The sequence below is a fragment of the Typha angustifolia genome, chromosome 11 (genome assembly GCF_048772165.1).
Source record: "Typha angustifolia cultivar Huaian chromosome 11, ASM4877216v1, whole genome shotgun sequence".
NCBI classification, from domain to species: Eukaryota; Viridiplantae; Streptophyta; class Magnoliopsida; order Poales; family Typhaceae; genus Typha; species Typha angustifolia.
This window is the reverse complement of record NC_133249.1, coordinates 469,767-489,756: the sequence shown is the minus strand read 5'-3', so window position 1 is coordinate 489,756 and position 19,990 is coordinate 469,767. Positions and strand designations below refer to the sequence as shown.

The following is a 19,990-nucleotide window of genomic DNA, read 5'->3' as shown; positions in this document are numbered from 1 at the left end:
TAGTAGAAGGAGGTGCACACAATATTAACATCCAAGAACTAAAATTCCATTAAATTAGAACATAGTTGCCTTGCATTTCACATATACAAAGTTCACTTATAAATATACATAGTTCTATGTATATTATCTCTCAGCTGGAATTATTCGACGGCACAACAACAACAACAACAACAACAACAATAACAACAACAACAGCTTGTATATGATAGAGAGCCTATTCCATGGCTGTCACTAGAGATTGTCAATTGACACGCTCCAGCAAAGGGGGGGTTCCTCCAGGTTGTCATCCGGGGAATTCATGCAGAGGTCTGCAGCGAAGGCGAAGCTGAGACCGTATGCGGTGTTCATACAATCTGCCAATGGCAGAAAGAGTTCAGAGTACCTCGCGCTGCCTACTACAATATCGGGCACAATGGAGTCGAAGATCCCATCGTCATCCGCTGAGGCAGCGGTCGCTTCCTCATTAGTTGTCTTCTTTGCGCGAATTAACTATTTATCAGATTGTCGACAAGAATTAAACCGAGAGTTAATTGAACAATATGACCGAGTATAAAGTATAAATAGACTAAAGGAGAAGGCATACAAATTGGTCCTTATTGTCATCCTTGTATATCATGATAAAATCGCCAAGTTGAAGACCATGAGCCTTGACATAGTCCCCTGAGACAGTTAGACATAAAGCAAGATTAAGAAGAGCATCGATCTAGCATTGACAATTTTTTCACAGGCAAGTGCTCTCACCAGTATTCTCAAGTATGTACATCCTGCTCTTGTTGTTAGGCCAGTATCTGTTATTGGCAAAAGAAAGAAGTTGGAGATTGCATTACAGATGGTGCCAGGAATAAGTCTTTTCTCACATGATAGCAAAAATAAAAATAATAGAAAGATATCATAATTTCCAAAATTTAAGAGAAAGACACTAACTTGGAAGTTACAATTAACTTATCCTATATCAGAGTTACAGGATTATTTCATGTGAACACTCTTTAATAATCGGAAAATGATCCATGTATCAGTTTGCTAGCTTCGGGTGCTTTCAGTTTTCTAATATTTTTACAAAAACTAGAGTATAAAGTTAGAAACTCATAGGCAAAGAAATGTGTGAAGTCAGATAAATAATTCTGCAAGTTATATGTAACAAGACATTATGCAGAGGTTATAGGCAGCAAAACCTGTACTTAAAAGTCCAGACTTGGCAGTTCACCAAATCATGCATGGTTATGTTTATACCATCCCTAGTTGTAAGGCCTGGAAGTTGGGCCTCAGCCTCCTTCTGAAAATATAAATGCTCAAAAAGCAAATAATCAGAAATTGCACAACTAATGCTGGAAGTTATGAAGATGGAAAAAATTGCAGGCTTGCAGAGCTTTTGATTTAAGAGTTAAAAGTTTACAGAGCTGACCTTTGGAAGAACGATCCGACCGAGTGCACTGACATCACTGTTCCTGAGCTCCTTCTGAAGGATAAACCTCAAGCCATCCACAGCTTGCTGCAATAAATATCGCAAGAATATATCAAGTAACATTGGTGCATGAAATTAATTTAATGTGGACCTTTGGCAAATAAACCTTACATCAGGATCAGGGGCAGGCCTACTTAAATCCAGAGCAGTTTCCTGCTAACAGAAGATTCAGAATCAGTCAGCAATAAAATAAGTGGTTGATTAATCTCACTATACTGCTTTCTGATGTGAAATTCTTGGATGCAATTATTTGATATTAGATAAATGTGTCCAATAACGATAACGACAAACCCAGTTCTAAACCGTTAAACCGTTATCCGATAGATAGCAAGCTGCCACCATGATGGCAGCATGAAAATCCAACCAACCTGTTAATTTGAGACAACAAAGCCATAAAAAAGAGCTACCTTAAAATGTCAGAACATTGAATTCAACTACCAAAGTAGAGTTCTGACTGTTTACCAAAACTCTACACCCTCATGATTACTAAAAATAGCTAAGCTGTAATCTGAACCATTCGACGTAAAAAAAGAATGTATTTCGCCGATAACGACAGCGATAAGGTCAAGCTGCCACCATGATGACAATATGATCAAAAATCCAACTGCTCGATTCTCCTTTTTACTGCAAATCTTGCAATCCACAAATCCAACTTATCAGCACATGAACAACAAATCTATTAATTCTAGACAGGATTAAGCAATCATAACAAGCTAGATTACTCAAGTCATAGCAATAATTCGACCTCTAAAGCAGATATAGTCACAGAATCAGAAGAAATCTAAGCGAACATACTATATAGTTCCTGTGGAAGCCCATCAACTACAATTGGTGAAGGAACGGGCTTAAAATGTTAAAGAAACAAGTGGAGAGCTTAAATATGCAATCAAACAACGCAACAATCGAATATTCAGCTAGCTACCAATTCTGCCCAAGGATTAGGCAAAATTCACGGTATGGCCCGATCGATCGGATGGTCCAGATCGACGAGCCAAACACGATCCAACGGCCATCAGATCGACAAGCCCGTCGCTCTTACGGCCCATCAACCTGAACGAATAATCTTTCCACCCTCTCGATCACCAGAGCACCATCTAGAAATCGCTCGGGTGCATCCAATTTAGGTCACGAATCGAATGAAGTAAACCAAAGAGGAAAGAAACGAAAAAGGAATCGGCGGCGAGTGCTCACGCGCGGCTTGTGGCGGCGGGACCTCACGGAGGACCTGCGCTTGCGGCTGGCGGGAAAGCCAGCTGCGACGCGAAGGTCTCCGGCGGCTGCGGAGGAGGAGGAGGAGGAAGAAGAAGAAGCAGCGCTTTTGCTCATTCCGGCCATGGTAGGGGGAGTTGAGGGGGGTAAGGGTTAGGAATTGGAGCGAGTTCTACGAGGAGGGAGGAGGAGTATATATAGAGCATTGGGGGGGTGAGCGATAAAGAGAGTGAGGTAGAGGCCGTTGTGGGAGTGGTGGAGTTATGCGAGGAGGGAGCCGCCAGGTGTTGAAAGGGCTCTGACTTCGCTGCCCCGGGAATCAATGGCCTCTTTTTTTCTATCTCAACTACGAGAGTCAGTGAGCGAGTGAGTGAAGTGAGTGAGTGAGTGATTCTATCTCTCTCTCTCTCTCTCTCTACTTTCTCTCTCTATCCTCATCGCCAGTGAGTGAGAGGGGGGGGGGGGGTTTGGTTTATAGGAATAAAAGCCGGGAAGAAGAGGAGGGGTAGAAGGTTTGGTATTATGCCGGGAGAGTCCCTTCTGAGAGTTAACTGGAACAAAATATGGGTGTGGGTGTGGTCACCGTATCCACAGTATATATATATTAAGAATAAGATTCATGTAAGGGAGTATTGGAAGTCATGAACAATTGTCAATTGTGGTCTAGTTTTATAACAAATTAGTAAGGTAGGAGGATTGAAGTTTAATGTTGAATGCAACAGGGTAGAATTTATGTTTAATTATTGATAAATTATATCTTAGGAAAGAAAATGAAGAGTGACATTATAGATTGTGTGTATTTGTATAGATAGAGTAAGAGAGATATTTGTATGAAAAGAAATTTAAGTGTTGATGAATAATGAGAGCTGATTTGTTATGAGAGGGAATAAAAATTAAATAATGATATATAGTAAGGAAAGAAAAAATAATTGCATGACTATGATAATGAAGGCTAATTCTATTAAATATTGACAATTTAAAACGAGGTTTAAGTATAAAATTGTGATACCGTGTATGCTGAGTAACACGTCTTAACTTGATCAATTAGTGGTTGGCAAGAGCTTCATTTGTAGTTGCTAAAGAAGAAAATAGAGATTGACGGTGAGGAGAATAGAAAAAGAATCGAGAGAGAGGTGGGAAGTAGCGTCGAGCACTGAACTCTCTTATTACGAGGGAAGAAGAAGTAGAGAAATATAATAGTATTTTCAAGTAATGGCATATTCAAACATTCTCTCTCTATTCTCTCTCTCTCTCTCTCTTTCTACCTCTTCTTATAAAGTTCGTCATTTTTTATATCAGGTGTAATGATCGTTCCACGTAGCAAAACGTTTCTCTACGTGGCAATTAAATTCTTGATCAAAGACACGTAACTGTAGAATTTTTATTCAAAAATAATTGTGCTATGCATTTTATCAAGTACTCACGATAAAACATATGATAAATAGAACCGACATATTAGAAAAGAATGACAAACAATAAATAGTAATATTGTATAAAGACCTTTATTAATTTTACTTGTATACTAAAAAAAAGGGAGAGTTGATTATCAATGTTAAGAGTATTCTATGTTAGTCTGAACTACTGAGTTAATATATTCATACTTACAGATATTTCTTATATATGAGCTCTTATATAACTAAAAGGATATGGGATGTTGCGCCATCACTCTATCGGTGTGGTGAGCTTACCGCGAGTAACTTCAGCTTTTGGCCGGACGAGGACTGGTAAGTGAAGGAGTGAGAGATGAAAGGTCAAAAGAGTCTTTTCCAAGCTCGCCACGGCGTCGTTTGCTGGTTGCTGCGTTTCTTTCTTTTTTCTTTTTTTTCCTTTGGCCTCGTTCGGGTCACCGCCGGTTCCATGCAAATCAAAAAAGGGTCGGTGTAACGCCCACACGTGGAAGCATCTAGGCCGTTGAAAGCTCTACGCCTCCTCTTTGGATGGCTTCCTTTCCCGAGCCACTCGACCAGGGAGCTACGCCAATCGCAGCCACGAAGCATCTTGTTTCGCGCGACGCCGATCCGGTGTTGGCCTCTCGTAAACGCGCGACGGGAGCTACACGCACGAACGGGCGACGTGGCGGACGAGCAAACGCCGAGCACGGTGGTTCGTGCGCGGAACAGTCCAACTGCTCAACCAGTAACCGACCAGTCCGTTACGTAAGAGAGGATAACGGCGTAAATGCACCGTCCGGATGGGTATCGGAGTGCAGATATGGATATCGTAACGCACGGTATCTCCTTTAATTGAGAGCCCGATGGCACGTAGAAAGTTTGCATGCATTAGCATTTAGCATGTTCACATTTGTCACACGAGCACACTCACCTACTTCACGCCACCTGCAGTTAAAAAGGTGGATAAATTGGTTCCCCAAATTGTCGTTACGGGATTTAGTCAGTTTCATTTCTAGAAACGCCTTTTCTATTTACTTTTGTTTTTTTAACTTTTTTTTTGTTTTTTTTGCTTTTGTATATATATCTACATAAGAAAAAATGAAAAAAAAAAAAGAATTATGATTGCTCTGGTCCATGAAAAGAGTTACTGGGCTCAGAATTTTAGCCCAAGAAAGTGACTTCCAGAATCTAGGTAGAAAGCGCGCGCCAAGTGCCTCGACTCGAGTTGCCGCTTCTTTCCATTTAAAAAACCCCCACTGTTCTTAGAGAGCTCCAAGAAGAAGAATAAGAAGAAGCTATGGATGGGGTTTTGAGATGGGGGGCGACGCTTCTCGCTGTCTCCTTGCTCGTTTCATTCGTCGATCTTGGCGGAGAAGGGACCACCAAGAAGACTTCCGCTTCCTCTTCGGATTTTCGAATCGAGACGCCACGGCGACTCCAAGAAGAAGACGGGAAAATGTCCTCCAACTTCTCTTACTCATCGACTTCGGGGCCGGGCCCGGGCCCGGGGCCGGGGTTGGTGTACGATTTCTACCGGGATACGTGCCCTCGGGTGGAATTGGTCGTTAAGTACGCCATGAGAGATCTACACCTCCGCAACTCAACCGTCGCCCCTGCCGTCATCCGCCTCCTCTTCCACGACTGCTTCGTTCACGTACTAAATTCTCGACCTTTTGAGCTTTCTCCTCCGTTTTCTTGATCTGAGATGCAATGGGTTTGGTGTTATCTTTGGAAGGGATGCGATGCGTCGGTGCTCTTGGATCGGATCAATGGCTCCATGTCCGAGAAAGACGCGATTCCGAACCAAACCCTGAGGGGGTTCGATGCCATCGAAGAGATCAAGTCCAGGGTCGAGGCCGCTTGCCACGCCACCGTTTCTTGTGCCGATATCTTGGTCATCGCAGCAAGAGAAGCCCTCCTCCTGGTACCAATCCAAAACCCTATTCTATATCTATCTCATCCCTCCCTTCTTCATTAGGTATTTTATTACCTTTGGATTAAGGCGGGAGGCCCGTACTACCCAGTTCTCACGGGAAGAAGAGATAGCACCCAAAGCTTCTACCACGACGCCCAGATCCAAATCCCCGCACCGAACGACTCCTACGCCAAGACTCTCTCCAACTTCGCCACGCGCGGCTTCAACGATAAACTAACCGTCGCCCTCTTAGGTACATCCACCGAGACCCAACGCAGAAACCCCTCCACGATCCCACCTTTACACTCCATTCTCACTCCTCCAGTCTCCAAGATCTCACCTTCATCCATCATCCACAGGGGCTCACAGCATAGGAAAAGTCCACTGCCGCTTCTTCCGCGACCGGCTCTACGACTACGACGGCACGGGTCAACCGGACGGGTCGATCGATCTGGATATGGTGGCGGAGATGAGAGCGGTGTGCGGCGGAGGGGAAGAAGCTGGGATAGAAACGGGGTACTATAGAGGTTGGAAGCAGGAAATGGGATTCGGGAGCCATTACTACTGGAGTCTACTAGGAGGGAGAGGAATAATGCGAGCGGATCAGCAGCTTACGGCCGGCCGCACGGTGAAATGGGTGCGGGAGTACTCGGCGCCGAAAGACGGAGAGCGGAATTTTCGTGACGACTTCGGGCGCGCCATGGTTAAACTTTCCGGGCTCTCGCCACTTACCGGGTCGGCCGGGGAGATCCGGACCCGTTGCTCCATGGTCTTGGCATCATAAATTTTCTATACACTCGAATGTTTTTTTTTTTCCCCTTGATATTTTTCAAAATTTTCCAGATTGTTTGCAAAGATAACACTTGCCATACAAAATAATAAATACATAAATAAAGAATTATGGATTTTAGTGAGCTTTTTCTTTATTTTTGTTTATCTTTCTGTTGGGTTACTGTGTTTATAAATCCCATTCAAACTGCAGGCCTGCTATTGAACATGTTATGGCAAATTGGCAAGACAAGGTGACTACTACCACACTGGGCTTTACAATATGTGGTCTCATCTTTCCACTATGAATACAAGGCCTCCTATAAAGAGAAAGGGGGGTATCAAGGGATACTATCGCCTTGAATGCAGTACAAGAATTGCCTTTTCCTTGTATATAAACGTGAGCACTGATACACATATTACTGCTATGGCAGAAGTCAGATACGACTTAGAAAAAGTAACATTCACAAAGTTAAGAGAGTATAATCTATGAATACCAAATCAATGAAGGTAAACTTTTAGTACCATCTGATTAATGAACTTGCTTGTGGGGAAAACTGGATCTCACTTTACTTTCTGGGAAATTAATCGCAATGTGATAAAGGTAAACTAGCTACACTTTAGCCAAGCATATCCTGTGATCAACAGGCCTAAAAACAACTCTTTATTGCCCTCTGTGAGTTCTCATCCTTCTGCCAGCAGTCTAATGGATATCTTTGATATGGTCCCCAAGGCTTCCAGCAGATCAAGAGTAAGCACCTGGAACTAGAATATCGATAATGAACGACCGACGAACAGTGCACGAAAGGAAATCAGCACGTTTGATATGCAGAATAATAACTGTAAGCTGGGTATAATTTCTCAGAAAATGGGCAATTTGCAGCAGATGCAGGTAATTGGTTGTTTCAGGAGAACTGAAACTAATGATAGATTTCCTTCCACCAAAAACCGGCACCAAGTGCCAATTTAAGCTCGCTGGAATCAGTCCTAAAAATCAATTTGAATTGCCAGTTTGCTGATCATATTATCAGCAATCTAATAATGGGAAACATACTTTCTTCAATTCCACACTCTAGCTGGAGAAGGATTACTGTATCCCATCCATCACTTTTACGACACTAATAGTGCGAGAACTGTTGGAAACACTGGAACTTGCCGACTTGACCTTGTTATTGACCTAAGAACAGTCATGAACTCATGATCAATATGACAAATTATTGAATGCAACCTACCTTGCCATTTTCTCAAACTATTTTCATCAGAAAAGTAATTCAGCAACACTAATAATGGGAGAACTGTCATCAGAAAAGTCCTTCACATTAACCTCTTTATTATTCACAGATCTATTAAAAATGTATGCTCGTTTCACGATCATATCTGACTCACCTTAATTTCTTCATACTTCTTTACAATCATCAAGAACCAATCCATCCACTTCCTGTCAAACGTAGCTTTACTTTATAAAAGACTATACATTCTTTAATGTGGCCCCTTCCTACAAAACCACCCTTTTGATTCAGCACTTGCAAGTGGAAAATCAGTGGGTTTACCTAAATCAAAGTGGCTCCAGTACATATCTGATGGAAGTACAATCTAGAAGCACAAACAGAAAATGACTCAAATGTATATATTGTGTAAGTCCCTACAGGGCTGTAGAATCAAAATTTTAGCTGAATATTAGGCATAAATGTGCCAGTAACTGCATGGTTAGAGTAAACAATATTTCACCTCACATATTCTCATTGCTAATTGTATAGAACTGGACACATAGTATTCAAGGTAAACATTCAAACAGAGAAATCCTTCTATCAAATAAAATATATGATAATATCTCTTCAATCAAAGAAACACCCTACCCTGTCAAGCTATTATCTGTGTACGTTTGCTCTCAATTGTGATATTAATATAATGCTTATTTCAGATGACTTACTCAAAAGGTTCATGAGACATTTAGCTAGAAGCACACAAATGACAACGTCGTTGTCACCTCTACTATAAATCTATAATGAGGAAACTGGTTTATAGCTGGACACAGGCCATATTTTCTATAACAATCCATCTCCCTACTTCAATAATTCCTTGCTGGCCCCCCTAATCATAATGGCTCTGGAGACAATAGAGATGAGTGCAACTCATGTACAGAGAAACCTCGTATCAAGCATACTGCAAGTTGATCTGATGTTAATCAGCATCGCTATATCTTCACTGTTACAGGGTATTACTTTTCATGGATGACATTTTAAGAGCACATAAACAGAATTAGATACTTCAAGTCCTAAGAGTCACCAAATCAAATAGAGATCACAAACTTTCATGGCTTACTGTTCCCCACCAAAGTTTAGATGCAAAGGTTGAAAGCAATATATATATTAACTAGATTCTTAGCTACCTTATGCAAATTAACAGAAAGAGAATTTTCTACACAGCAATGCATCCCTGTTACATAATAGAATCAAAGAGATAAGTCAAACTTGTTCACATGCAGAGATCATACGAGAAGAACACATAGATTCAAGATGTACTTCATCCAAACAATATTAGATTTATAGCTGGTAGTACATAATACGGTAGGTATTGCTCCCCAATTGAAGTTTAGATGAGGGAAAGATGAGTTGTTCTGATCCCTCCATTCACCACACAAAGTAGCTCAACAACCTCAAGAATCCCCCAATAATGGTACCAGAGAATCTAGTTCCTTTTCCTACTTGGACAAGCAACCATACAATGTGCTTGCTTGCATGGCATGGACTTCTTTTTTCCAAGCTTAGTGCAAATCCCATGTAAACCACAATTTGAATGATGAGGAGTCCTTTTTCAGCCATCTTAGTTGGAAAGCACACACAATCCTAATGTACAAAACTTTCTATCATCATTATCTAATCAAACATATCAACCATATCCTAGAAAGAACTTTCAACTCTAATCCACTTTTCGACAGCTTTCGTGCAGTCAACTAGGTTGCACAATAGTTTGTACAAACTTTATTGGTTCTGATCAATCATCTTTGGCAAACAAAGGACTGGAGTACCAAAGTAACCCATGGCGCATCCATAACCTGGCGCGCGAATGTGCGAAGCTAGCCAATGGCTTTGGTGAGGTCAGGTTATCCCATGTGGGGAGAGAAGCCAACTCGGTCGCTGACTGGGCAGCAGCGAGGGCCAGCGTGGCCTCGGGTTACTGCCAGGTGGAGCGACTAAGCCAACGCTCCTCCGGAAATATGTAAGCTTTTAACTGTCGACGCAGAAACGTGGCGGCAGAATATCAATAAATAGCTGACCTCAGCTCTTTGCAGTCAAAAAAAAAAAAACAAAGATATTATGAGCACTGAATCCACATCCAAAAGCTTGAGTTCGTGCTCATGAGCGCTTGCGAAGGAGTCTAGTTGCAGCCTCCTTCCCCAGCGCGGGGGGGGGGGGGGGGAGGAGGACGTTCTACTGCGAAGAGCCACGGCGTCGAAACCAGCAAAAAATCGAGGGGAACCTCTAATGCGATCCCGGGCATCGGTAGCTGCTGGACTAGGCAGCACCCGGGACGGCAAAGGGCGAATACCTGAGGAGGTTCTGGCCAAGCTCAAAAAGCAGGCCAACGACTGTGTCATCATCGGCCCGGAGGTGTTGGAGCGGTGCCGGGGAAAGTGGCGGAGGACCTTATTCGGGAGGTTTTTAGGCAGAGGCATATCTCTGGATAGGCTTAAGGGAACCCTTGCCATGCTATGGAGGGGGATTAACGGGTTCTCCGTTTCAGACATGGAGGAGGGCTACTACGTCTTCAGGTTTGATAACGAGGAGGACATAATGTATGCCCTGAGCAATGGGCCTTGGACGATCACGGGAAGGGTGCTCAACTTAATCCCGTGGCGAAACAACTTCCGGCCGACCGCTGAGGCGTTTATGACTGCGCCAATCTGGCTCCAACTGCCCAACCTCCCAAAGGAGGAGTACTGGGAGCTGGAAGCCCTCATCCCGGTGGCTGCGTATTTCGGGAAGCCTTTAAGGGTCGATGAAACCACCTTAGACCACACTCGTAGCCGCTTCGCCCGAGTCTGCGTCGAGATAGATCTGGCCAATCCGCTCAAAACGGTGGTATGGCTTGGCCCGAAGGAGGATGAACTGGAGCAAGTAGCGATCTATGAGGATATCCCGACATTATGCTACCGGTGCGGTAGGATTGGGCACATGGAGGAAGCATGCCTTACCCCTAGACAAGAGGGCTCGAGATGTCCCAAGAGCCCAGAAGAGGAAGATAAGCAGGAGAAGGCAGCCGGTGAGGCTCGGGCTATGGAAGCAGACCCCGAGGAAGGGCCCATCTATGGGCCGTGGGTCAAGGTCCAACGTAAACCAAGGAGGCAGGTACACCACACTCCGGCGACACCAAACCGTGCTATAGGGCAGGCCAAAGTCCCGGACTGGAAAGCTCAGAGGCCACCTTCGCAAACCGACGGACCTAAGCAGACGCCCGGAGTGGGCGGAGCACACGGTGGCCAACGACAAAACCACCACCAGAAGGCGGCGAAGTACACCACCACTAACGTAGGAAAAACCCATGCATGGACTGGAGGGAATGAGAACCAACGACGTACCCCGACTGATCCGCGGGACCCACAGCACCAGGGTGCCAGGCTACCTATCAATACTAAAGGGAAAGCTAAAGCAGGGGGTACGGAAGACAAGAGGGATCAAGTCACGGGGAGTGGTAGCGGGCCGGCCCAACACCAAGTGGACACGCTAGCAGCTGACAAGTCAGGCGGCCATGCAAACGTAGTAACGAGGGGAGAGGCGAGCCAACCACAACCCGACACGTCAATGGAGGTTTTAATGCAACAAGAGGGAGAGGCACAAGGCGCAGCAAGTGTCAGCTCTGGGGAAGGAACCGCGACCTCGACAGCCACGGCAAACATCAACGGGCTCACCATCAAACTCGGGTCCGAAAGGGATGGGACGCCCCGCTCGGCGTATGTGCGAACGCTAAAAAGCAATGGTGCAAAAGGCAAGCCCAGCAACCTGTACCCAGCTGAAATCTTCCAGGGAGGGCTGGCAGCATCGGGTACTAGGATAACTAGCGCCTGCGACACTCAACAGGCGAAGAGCCATGCAGGTGTAGTCCGGGCTGTCAGGCACACTTTAATGGCTGCCCAGGGAGGAGAGCTGATACAGCACATGGAGACAAAAGAGACCAACTTACAGATGGTTGCCGTCTACCCACGCAACTCTCAGCGTTGGGGCACCAAGGACATGGAGGTGGAAGGAACCAGTGAAGCCAACGCGGAAGGTGTCGACCAGCTACCCTCCTCCAAACGGGGGAGGGCGAACTGAGCACGTATCGCTCCCAACCCACAAGTTACCCAATGAACAAGGCCCTTATCTGGAATTGTAGAGGAGCAATGAGGAAGGAAGTCCTTGACAGATGTAGAGATCTAAACAGAGAACACCAACCAGAGGTTATGGTGCTACTCGAGTCTCATGTTGATTGGGATAAGGTGACGATAGTGGCAAAAGCTCTAGTACGCTGCTGGTCCTGGTTCGCAGTTCCGGTGGTGGGAGTATCTGGAGGACTTATTCTTCTTTGGAAGGCCAAACTAGGTTGCGTGGATGTTGTGGCATTGTCTCGCTACGCAGCTCACTTCATAATCACCCCGGTGACCGGAGAAACTTGGAGGCTGACAGCGGTCTATGCCAGTAATCACCTAGCGGAGCAGTAGAGCCTGTGGGAGGAGCTATTACAGCTCTCTAGCATCGGCAGCCCTTGGGTGGTGGCTGGCGATTTCAATGCATACCTCCATGCGAACGAGAAAAAGAGTTTCGGAATGGTGGAGCTGGGTCCTAAGACGCAGGCATTCGCGACCTTCGTCGACTCGGCAGGGCTATGTGATCTTGGGTTCTCAGGACTACCATACACCTGGTGCAATAACCAAGTAGACAGCCGACGTATATGGGTCCGGTTAGACCGGGTGCTGGCCAACTCCAGGTGGCTCAAACTGCACCCTTCAAGCCAGGTCAAGCACCTCGATCGCTCTGCTTCGAACCACGCGCCTCTCTTACTATCCCTCCTCTCAGAGCGACCTCATCAGGCTCAACCCTTCCGGTACGAGCTCTACTGGCTTGAGTACGAAGCCAACGCGACCATCGCCGCCGAGGTCTGGAGGAACCGGAGGAGAGAGGACCCCATGCAGCTCTTCTCCCATAATCTGGATTTGCTGCAGAATGCAATGAGGAGGTGGAAGAAGAAAAAGGTGGGAGATATCGAAGCCAGACTAAAGGAAGCCAAAGAAGAGCTGGAGGATCTCGAGAAGATTGATGCGGAGGTGGGACTGGACGAGCCCGGGCTGTGCCGCCTGCGATGCCTCTATAACCTCAAGTCTGCGCTTAGAAGACAAATAAACATCAAATGGCTGCAAAGGGCGTGACTTAAGTGGGTGCAAAACGACGACAGGAACACTAAATTTTTCCACCTCACAGCTACCATCCGCCAGCATCGCAACCGTATCACTGGCATTTTCAGTGAGGACAGGAGGTGGGTCAGTAGCGAGGCGGAGGTGGCAGAAGCCTTCAGAACCTCATACAACCAGTTATGGGGGGGGGGGGGGGGGGGGAATACACTGAGCAGATGGACATCAATCGGCCTTGACCACAGGTTAAGAGGATCTCGGAAGAGGAGGCCGAACATCTAGTCAGGCCCATCTCTAGGGAGGAAATCAAAAGCGCGCTGTGGAGTCTGCCTAGGGGGAAGGCGCCGGGACCTGACGGCATTCCAGCAGAGGTGTACGTCAAGCGGTGGGAGGAGATCGGGGAAGGCCTTTGTGACGCCGTCAATCATTTCTTCTCCCAAGCCAGCATGCCGCCACAATGGGGCAGAACCTACATCACGCTGGTTTCGAAGACAGCAAACCCTACCAGAGTGAAGGACTTCTGGCCAATATCGTTGTGTAACGTCAGCTACAAGATCATCGCGAAGCTACTGGTTGACCGGATGAAGAGCCTCCTCCCCAAGCTGGTGGGATCGGAGCAGGCGGCTTTCGTGGCGGGAAGGAACATAGTTGACAACACCCTGGCAACGCAAGAAGTGGTGCATTCGATGACCACCAACAGAACCTCGGCGCCGATCATGATGCTCAAGTTAGATATGGAGAAGGCGTATAACAGGGTTTCCTGGGAGGCGGTAATGGAGACGCTCTAGAGAATGGGGTTTCCGTCTCGGTGGTGCGCGTGGATAGAGGCCTGTATCTCCTCCCCGGCTTTTGCTTTCCTTATTAATGGAACCCCGACTCAGTGGCTTCAACCTTTTAAAAGGCTCCGACAAGGAGACCCCCTCTCCCCGTACCTGTTCATCTTGATATCTCAGAACCTATCCAGCCTGATTAACGATAGAGTGGAGCGTGGTTAGCTAACGGGATACCGGGAAGGAAAGGCCCAGCTCACTCACCTGTTGTATGCCGACGACCTCCTCATCACGGTACAAGCGACTGAGTCGAATGCGCTAAGTATCCAAGAGTGTCTTGCGGACTACACCAAGTTAACCAACCAAAAGGTGAACCTAGAGAAGTCACAGCTTCTCCTCCCCCGGTGGATTGATAAGGAGAGGGAGAGGCTGCTCTACAACTGCCTGGGAATCCAACCGGCGACCATGCCGTTTACCTACCTGGGTGTGCTCATCTCGGACCGCCGGGTAAGAGTCCGGGAACATCAGGCGCTGGTGGACCGAGTGGGCAAGAAACTTGCCGGGTGGAAACGAGGGGTTCTCTCCACTGCAGGAAAGCTAACCCTGATAAACGCCACGATCATGGCTATCCCGACGTACTGGTTGGGATGCACGTGGCTGTCGGATACTATCCTCCAGGCGATAGAAAAGAAAGCCTGGTCCTTCCTATGGGAGAGCGGGGCAAGCAGAGGTATCCACCTCCAGAACTGGAACACGGTGACGAGCTCGAAGGCGGAAGGGGGCTTGGCGATAAGGAAGTTGAAGGAGGCAAGGGCAGCGCTCCTCGCGAAACTCGTATTCAAAGTCTTGAATCGGCAGGAAAGCCCGTGGGTGAAGCTACTGAGAGCCAAGTACGGGGAGCTTAACCCCTGGAGCCCTAGCGTTCCAGCTAGGGCATCATGGGTGTGGTGAGCGTTGGTTAGCACAGCGGTCACTATTCGAGGCGGGTGTCGCAAGCTGATAGGCAACGGAAGAACGACCAAGGCGGCTAGTGAACCTTGGCTAACTGAGGTACCATGGAACCGTCAGCCACGGCAAATACACCCGAGGTTGATGAACAAAGAATTGCTTGTCAGCGATCTCTAGGGGACAGGCGGACCGGCTGGTGGGGGAAGCTGGAATGGACCTGGCTTTCCAGATTGGCACCACGGAGCTGACGGAGAAGACTGGGTCGGATAGGTGGATCTGGTGGCCGGAGCGAGCTGGAGAACCCAAGGCCAAATCCATCTACGCCTTCATCAACCCGAGGAGTCAAGACAGTTGGGCAGGATGGACTGAACTCTGGCGACTGCGAGTGGCTCCGAGAGTTCGCCTATTTGCATGGAAGCTGCTATGGGGGAGGCTGACGACGCGTGAGCGTCTCTATGCGATGCGTGTTGGCCCGGACGAGAACTGCGCCATGTGTGGGATACATCGAGAGAGTATAGAGCACTTTTTCTTCAGGTGTAGGGTTGCAAAAGAAATCTCGCAAGCGCTGGCAACAAACCAAGGATGGGGTGACGAGTGGCCATCCAAGCTGACAGTAGACTGGATCACCACGTCATGGAACGCTGACCAGGAGGGAAACCAGGACTGTAAGGCAAAAATAGCGTCCACACTGTGGTTGCTTTGGAAGCTGCGTAACGCTAGGGTCTTTGGAGGCGCGGGGATGCATGCTGACATGCTGGTCCGGCGAGCTGTCCAACTTGCTAAGGACTATGCAACGCAAGGTCTGCCAAGGCCCACTCTGGAGAGGCAACAGGTGGCAAGGTGGACACACCCAGCGGAGGGGTGGATAAAGGTCAATGTGGACGGTGCGTTCTCCGGGAGGGATCGTCTTGGAGGAGCAGGAGCTGTAATAAGGGCTGCGGACGGTACCCTGGTTGCAGTAGCGTGGGAACCGTCTGCGGGTGAGTCGTCGCTACGAACCGAGGGGCACGCCCTCCGGTTGGGACTGCGACTTGCGGCAGGCTAGGCCAAGGTGGAAGTTGAATCCGACTCTTTGGAGTTAGTTCGGATCATGCAGAAAAGAGTCAGCTGCCCGTGGGAAATTAGGGGTCTAGTTGTTGAGTGCATCGCTTTACTCAGCTCTTTTGTAAGTTGTCGCCTGAGTCATGTAAGGCGAGAGGCGAATAAAGTGGCCGACTGGGCGGCCAAATGTGGTAAGCGGGGTCTGGGGGCTGTCCGGCTGGGGCCGACGAACCCTCTCCCCGTGGATTTATGTAACCTCGTTTTGGAGGAGGCCGTTATCCCCGCAGGAGGATAGGCCAGCCTAATATAGACAACCATTAAAAAAAAGATATTATGAGCACTGTGGGGGAAGCCGGACTTGTCCTGGCTTTCTAGATTGGCACCACGGAGCTGACGGAGGCGGCCGGGCCGAATAGGTGGATCTGGTGGCTGGAGCGAGCGGGAGAGCCCAAGGCCAAATCCATCTACGCCTTCATCAACTCGAGGGGTCAAGACAGTTGGGCAGGATGGATTGACTTTTGGCGACTGCGGGTGGCCCCGAGAGTTCGCCTGTTTGCATGGAAGCTGTTATGGGGGAGGCTGACAATGCGGGCGCGCCTACGCGATGCAAGTCGGCCCAGACGAGAATTGCGCCATGTGTGAGATACATCGAGAAAGTATAGCGCACCTTTTCTTCACATGCAGGGTTGCGAAAGAGATCTGGTGAGCGCTGGCAACAAGCCAAGGATGGGGTGACGAGTGGCCAGCCATGATGACAGAAGACTGGATCACCACGTCCTGGAACGCTGACCCAGAGGAGACCCTGGACTGCAAGGCAATAATAGCGTCCACGTTGTGGATGCTTTGGAAGCTGCGTAACGCTAGGGTTTTTGGCGACACTGAGATGCATGTTGACATGCTAGTCCGGCGAGCTGTCCAACTTGCTAAGGACTATGCAAAGCAAGGTCGGCCACGGTCCACTCTGGAGAGGCCGTAGGTGACAAGGTGGACACACCCAGCGGAGGGGTGGATCAAGGTCAACGTGGACGGTGTGTTCTCCGGGGTGGATCGTCTTGGTGGGGTAGGAGCTATAATAAGGGCTGCGGACGGTACCCTGGTAGCGGCAGCGTGGGAATCGTCCGCCGACGAGTCGTCGCTACGAACCGAGGGGCACGCCCTCCGGTTGGGACTGCGGTTTGCGGCGAGCTACACCAAGGTGGAAGTTGAATCCGACTCATTGGAGTTAGTTCGGATCATGCAGAAAAGAGTCAGCTGTCCGTGGGAAATTAGGGGATTAGTTGCTGAGTGTATCGCTTTACTTAGCTCTTTTGTAAATTATCGCCTGAGTCATGTAAGGCGAGAGCGGAATAAAGTGGCCGACTGGGCGACCAAATGTGGTAAGCGGGGTTTGGGGGCTGTTCGGCTTGGGCCGACGGACCCTCTCCCCATTGAATTATGTAACCTTGTTTTGAAGGAGGTCGTTATCCCGGCAGGCGGATAGGTCAACCTAATATAGCTAGCTATTCAAAAAAAAAAAAAAAGATATTATGAGCACTCTCTTGTATGCATGTCCAATTTGGGATTATTTATAGACATCAACGTGACAAACAATTCAATTATTTGCCATCCTCTCCCACAGTTGGAGAGGATGAGGAAGGATCAAAGAAAAAGAAGCTCCTTTTTTTATTATTTATTTAAAAATAATAATAATTTATTTATTCATATTTAAATGAAATAAAAGGTCTCACCTTTCGAAACCTTTAAATAGCTCCTTTTTTTATTATTTAAAAAATAATAATAATTTATTTATTCATATTTAAATAAAAGGTCTCACCTTTCGAAACCTTTAAATATCCCCTCACGCCTCCAAATCAACCCCCCCACACCCCTGCTTCCACGCTTTGAGGAATAATTACGGATACAAAACGAGAGATAGGATACGATATGGGAGAAGAGAAGGTTACCAAATCGACGGCCGAGATATCGCTTTCCGGCTTCGTGATCGAAGCGGAGGATGCGGAGAAGATGGCGAGGGAATCCGGAGCGGCGACGGTGGAGGATCTGTTGCCCTCCCTCGTCCCGGCGGCGATGAGATTGGTGAGGGCGCCGATCTCGAGGTTCCCCGTGGGAGCCGTCGGATTGGGACTCAGCGGCCGGATCTACGTCGGCGTGAATCTCGAATTCGAGGGGCTCCCTTTGAACCACTCGGTCCACGCGGAGCAGTTCCTTATAAGCAACGCCGCTGCCGCCGGCGAGGCCGGGATGCGGTGCATCGCGGTGTCCTCCGTCCCCTGCGGTCACTGCCGCCAGTTCCTCCAGGAAGTCCGTGGTGCCCCGGAGATCCGGATTCTGGTCACAGCCGACGGCCCCAACGCCGCGTTCCGCACCATCTCATCCCTCCTCCCCCGCCCCTTCGGCCCCCCAGACCTCCTCCACAAGGGCGTCCCCCTCCTCCTCGAGATCCACGACAACGACCTCGGCGCGATCCCTGAGGCGAACGGCGGAGATGCCAAGTGCAACGGGGGCGAGGCGGTGGGGATGGACCGGCGCCTGAGGACGGCGGCGGAGGCTGCTGCGAGGGCCGCGCACGCGCCGTACAGCGCGTGCGCGGCGGGGTTCGCCGTCGGGGACAGGAAAGGGAGGGTATACGCAGGGTCGTACGCCGAGTCGGCTGCGTACAACCCTAGCTTATCGCCGGTGCAGGCAGCGATGGTGGCGATGGTTGCGGCCGGGGGAGAGGAGGAGGTGGTGGCGGCGGCGCTGGTGGAGAAGGACAAGGCGATCGTGTCACACGAATCGACGGCCAGGATCTTCTTGGCCGCCGTGGCCCCCGGGGCCCATCTGAGTGTGTATCGCTACCGTCCGTCGGACGTGGTATAAATTATGAATCGAGAATGGACGGCTGGGATAAGATCTCCACGGAGCCATGGATAATGTTATCGATGCTGTTAAATAAAATTCTGCGATTTATGTGGTAGTTGGACTTCTGCCTGCTGCTGGTGATCCAAATAATACTTTAATCTCAACTTGCATTTTATCTTCTTTTTTTTTTTTTTTTTTAAAGGAAAAAATAGCGAGAAATTAAGCTTAAAAAAGCTTCAAATTATTAAGGATAAACCTTGCTTCCTTCTAAGAAAAGCTTACTACTCAGTATGTTTGTTAACTTCTCTAAAATAATAAGAACTACAGTCTAATGGCACAAAGACACTGATGAGAATCCGCCACCATTATTGTGACTCGACCTAGTTAAGTTAAGAAGAGTTTTAGCTTGTGGGCTTCAACTTCTCATGGCTGAAAATTTTGGATGAAGATACGATACCTCACCTCATGTCTTTCTCATGGCTGAGTAGTTTCTATCAGAAATCGCTCTCTTAAATTATTCTCTGAATAATATTTTCAACTTTCAAGTTGTGCACCTGTGAAAAATATAAGCTTTGCCCATAGAAAGTATTGAATTATTAGCTGCTGGATAAGTAGTTTATTTGATGTGTTTTTATTCCGCATGACTTTTCCAAATACATCTCTCTAATTTATATATGACTTGATTCTATGTTAACATACTCACGCATCTTATCATCGTTACCAAGTCAATCAAATCTACATCACTGTCATAACGACGGTGCAGCTTAGTTATGGCTACCAACAAATATATATTTTAGTAGTGGTGTTTTGGATCCATTATAATTTAGAAAGCAGTAGCCCACATGCTTTGTCTCCTTATTTTAATTCAACACTTTCAATTCCATGGGAAGCACTCGGTGGGGATCCTTCTCAAGTTTCCAGTCATTACCTTGATTGATATTAAGAAGCAATAATTTGGAAGCCCTGAAAGCAATATATACATATTATTTTACGGCCAGAAGTGATTGCAAGCATCGCTACCAAATTAGGTCGGTTAGGAACTCTGAAAGCAATTTATTAACATGCCCACTCCAATCCTAATCTATATAATTAACACAGTGGTAGATGAGAGTACATACGGAACGCACGAGATTCATGTGGAATTTGGTGCTCCAAAAAGAAACGATTCAAACTGACAGAAACACTACAACTACTACACCAAAAAAGAACTATATTCTCTTGCAACTAAAAGATCCACTTATTCTTTGTTCATCTATATAT

At 47.5% G+C, this 19,990-nt stretch overlaps 3 protein-coding genes across 3 annotated transcripts; 2 read left to right on the top strand and 1 right to left on the bottom strand.

Annotated features, from left to right (window-relative positions):
- Positions 1–231: 231 nt before the first annotated feature.
- LOC140769750 (B3 domain-containing protein LFL1-like) lies at positions 232–2,797 on the bottom strand. Its single transcript, XM_073110610.1, has 7 exons — positions 2,654–2,797; positions 1,574–1,615; positions 1,403–1,489; positions 1,173–1,273; positions 742–788; positions 584–660; positions 232–489 (listed from the first exon to the last, which is right to left on the bottom strand). The coding sequence occupies exons 1-7, from the start codon at positions 2,795–2,797 to the stop codon at positions 232–234; spliced, it is 756 nt and encodes a 251-aa protein (XP_072966711.1).
- A 2,562-nt stretch (positions 2,798–5,359) lies between these two features.
- LOC140769749 (peroxidase 57-like) lies at positions 5,360–9,968 on the top strand. The gene is made up of 7 exons (XM_073110609.1): positions 5,360–5,716; positions 5,798–5,986; positions 6,065–6,230; positions 6,337–6,746; positions 7,359–7,496; positions 7,611–7,637; positions 9,684–9,968. Exons 1-7 carry the CDS (start codon positions 5,360–5,362, stop codon positions 9,966–9,968), a joined length of 1,572 nt encoding a protein of 523 aa, XP_072966710.1.
- Positions 9,969–17,730: 7,762 nt separating this feature from the next.
- Positions 17,731–18,845, top strand: LOC140770155 (cytidine deaminase 1-like). Its single transcript, XM_073111185.1, has one exon. The coding sequence runs from the start codon at positions 17,813–17,815 to the stop codon at positions 18,746–18,748; it is 936 nt and encodes a 311-aa protein (XP_072967286.1). The 5' UTR covers positions 17,731–17,812; the 3' UTR covers positions 18,749–18,845.
- Positions 18,846–19,990: the final 1,145 nt, after the last annotated feature.

What these genes read in the sequence shown, in the direction of transcription:
- LOC140769749 (XM_073110609.1), top strand. Translation starts at nt 5,360, where the DNA reads ATGGATGGGGTTTTGAGATGGGGGGCGACGCTTCTCGCTGTCTCCTTG. An exon ending in ACTAACCGTCGCCCTCTTAG is followed by an intron (nt 6,231 to 6,336) that starts GTACATCCACCG and finishes CATCATCCACAG; the next exon opens with GGGCTCACAGCATAGGAAAA. An exon ending in GCAATTTGCAGCAGATGCAG is followed by an intron (nt 7,638 to 9,683) that starts GTAATTGGTTGT and finishes ACTTTTCGACAG; the next exon opens with CTTTCGTGCAGTCAACTAGG.
- LOC140770155 (XM_073111185.1), top strand. Translation starts at nt 17,813, where the DNA reads ATGGGAGAAGAGAAGGTTACCAAATCGACGGCCGAGATATCGCTTTCC.
- LOC140769750 (XM_073110610.1), bottom strand. Translation starts at nt 2,797, where the DNA reads ATGGCCGGAATGAGCAAAAGCGCTGCTTCTTCTTCTTCCTCCTCCTCC. An exon ending in GGCCTGCCCCTGATCCTGAT is followed by an intron (nt 1,490 to 1,573) that starts GTAAGGTTTATT and finishes TATTTATTGCAG; the next exon opens with CAAGCTGTGGATGGCTTGAG. An exon ending in ATGACAATAAGGACCAATTT is followed by an intron (nt 490 to 583) that starts GTATGCCTTCTC and finishes TCTGATAAATAG; the next exon opens with TTAATTCGCGCAAAGAAGAC.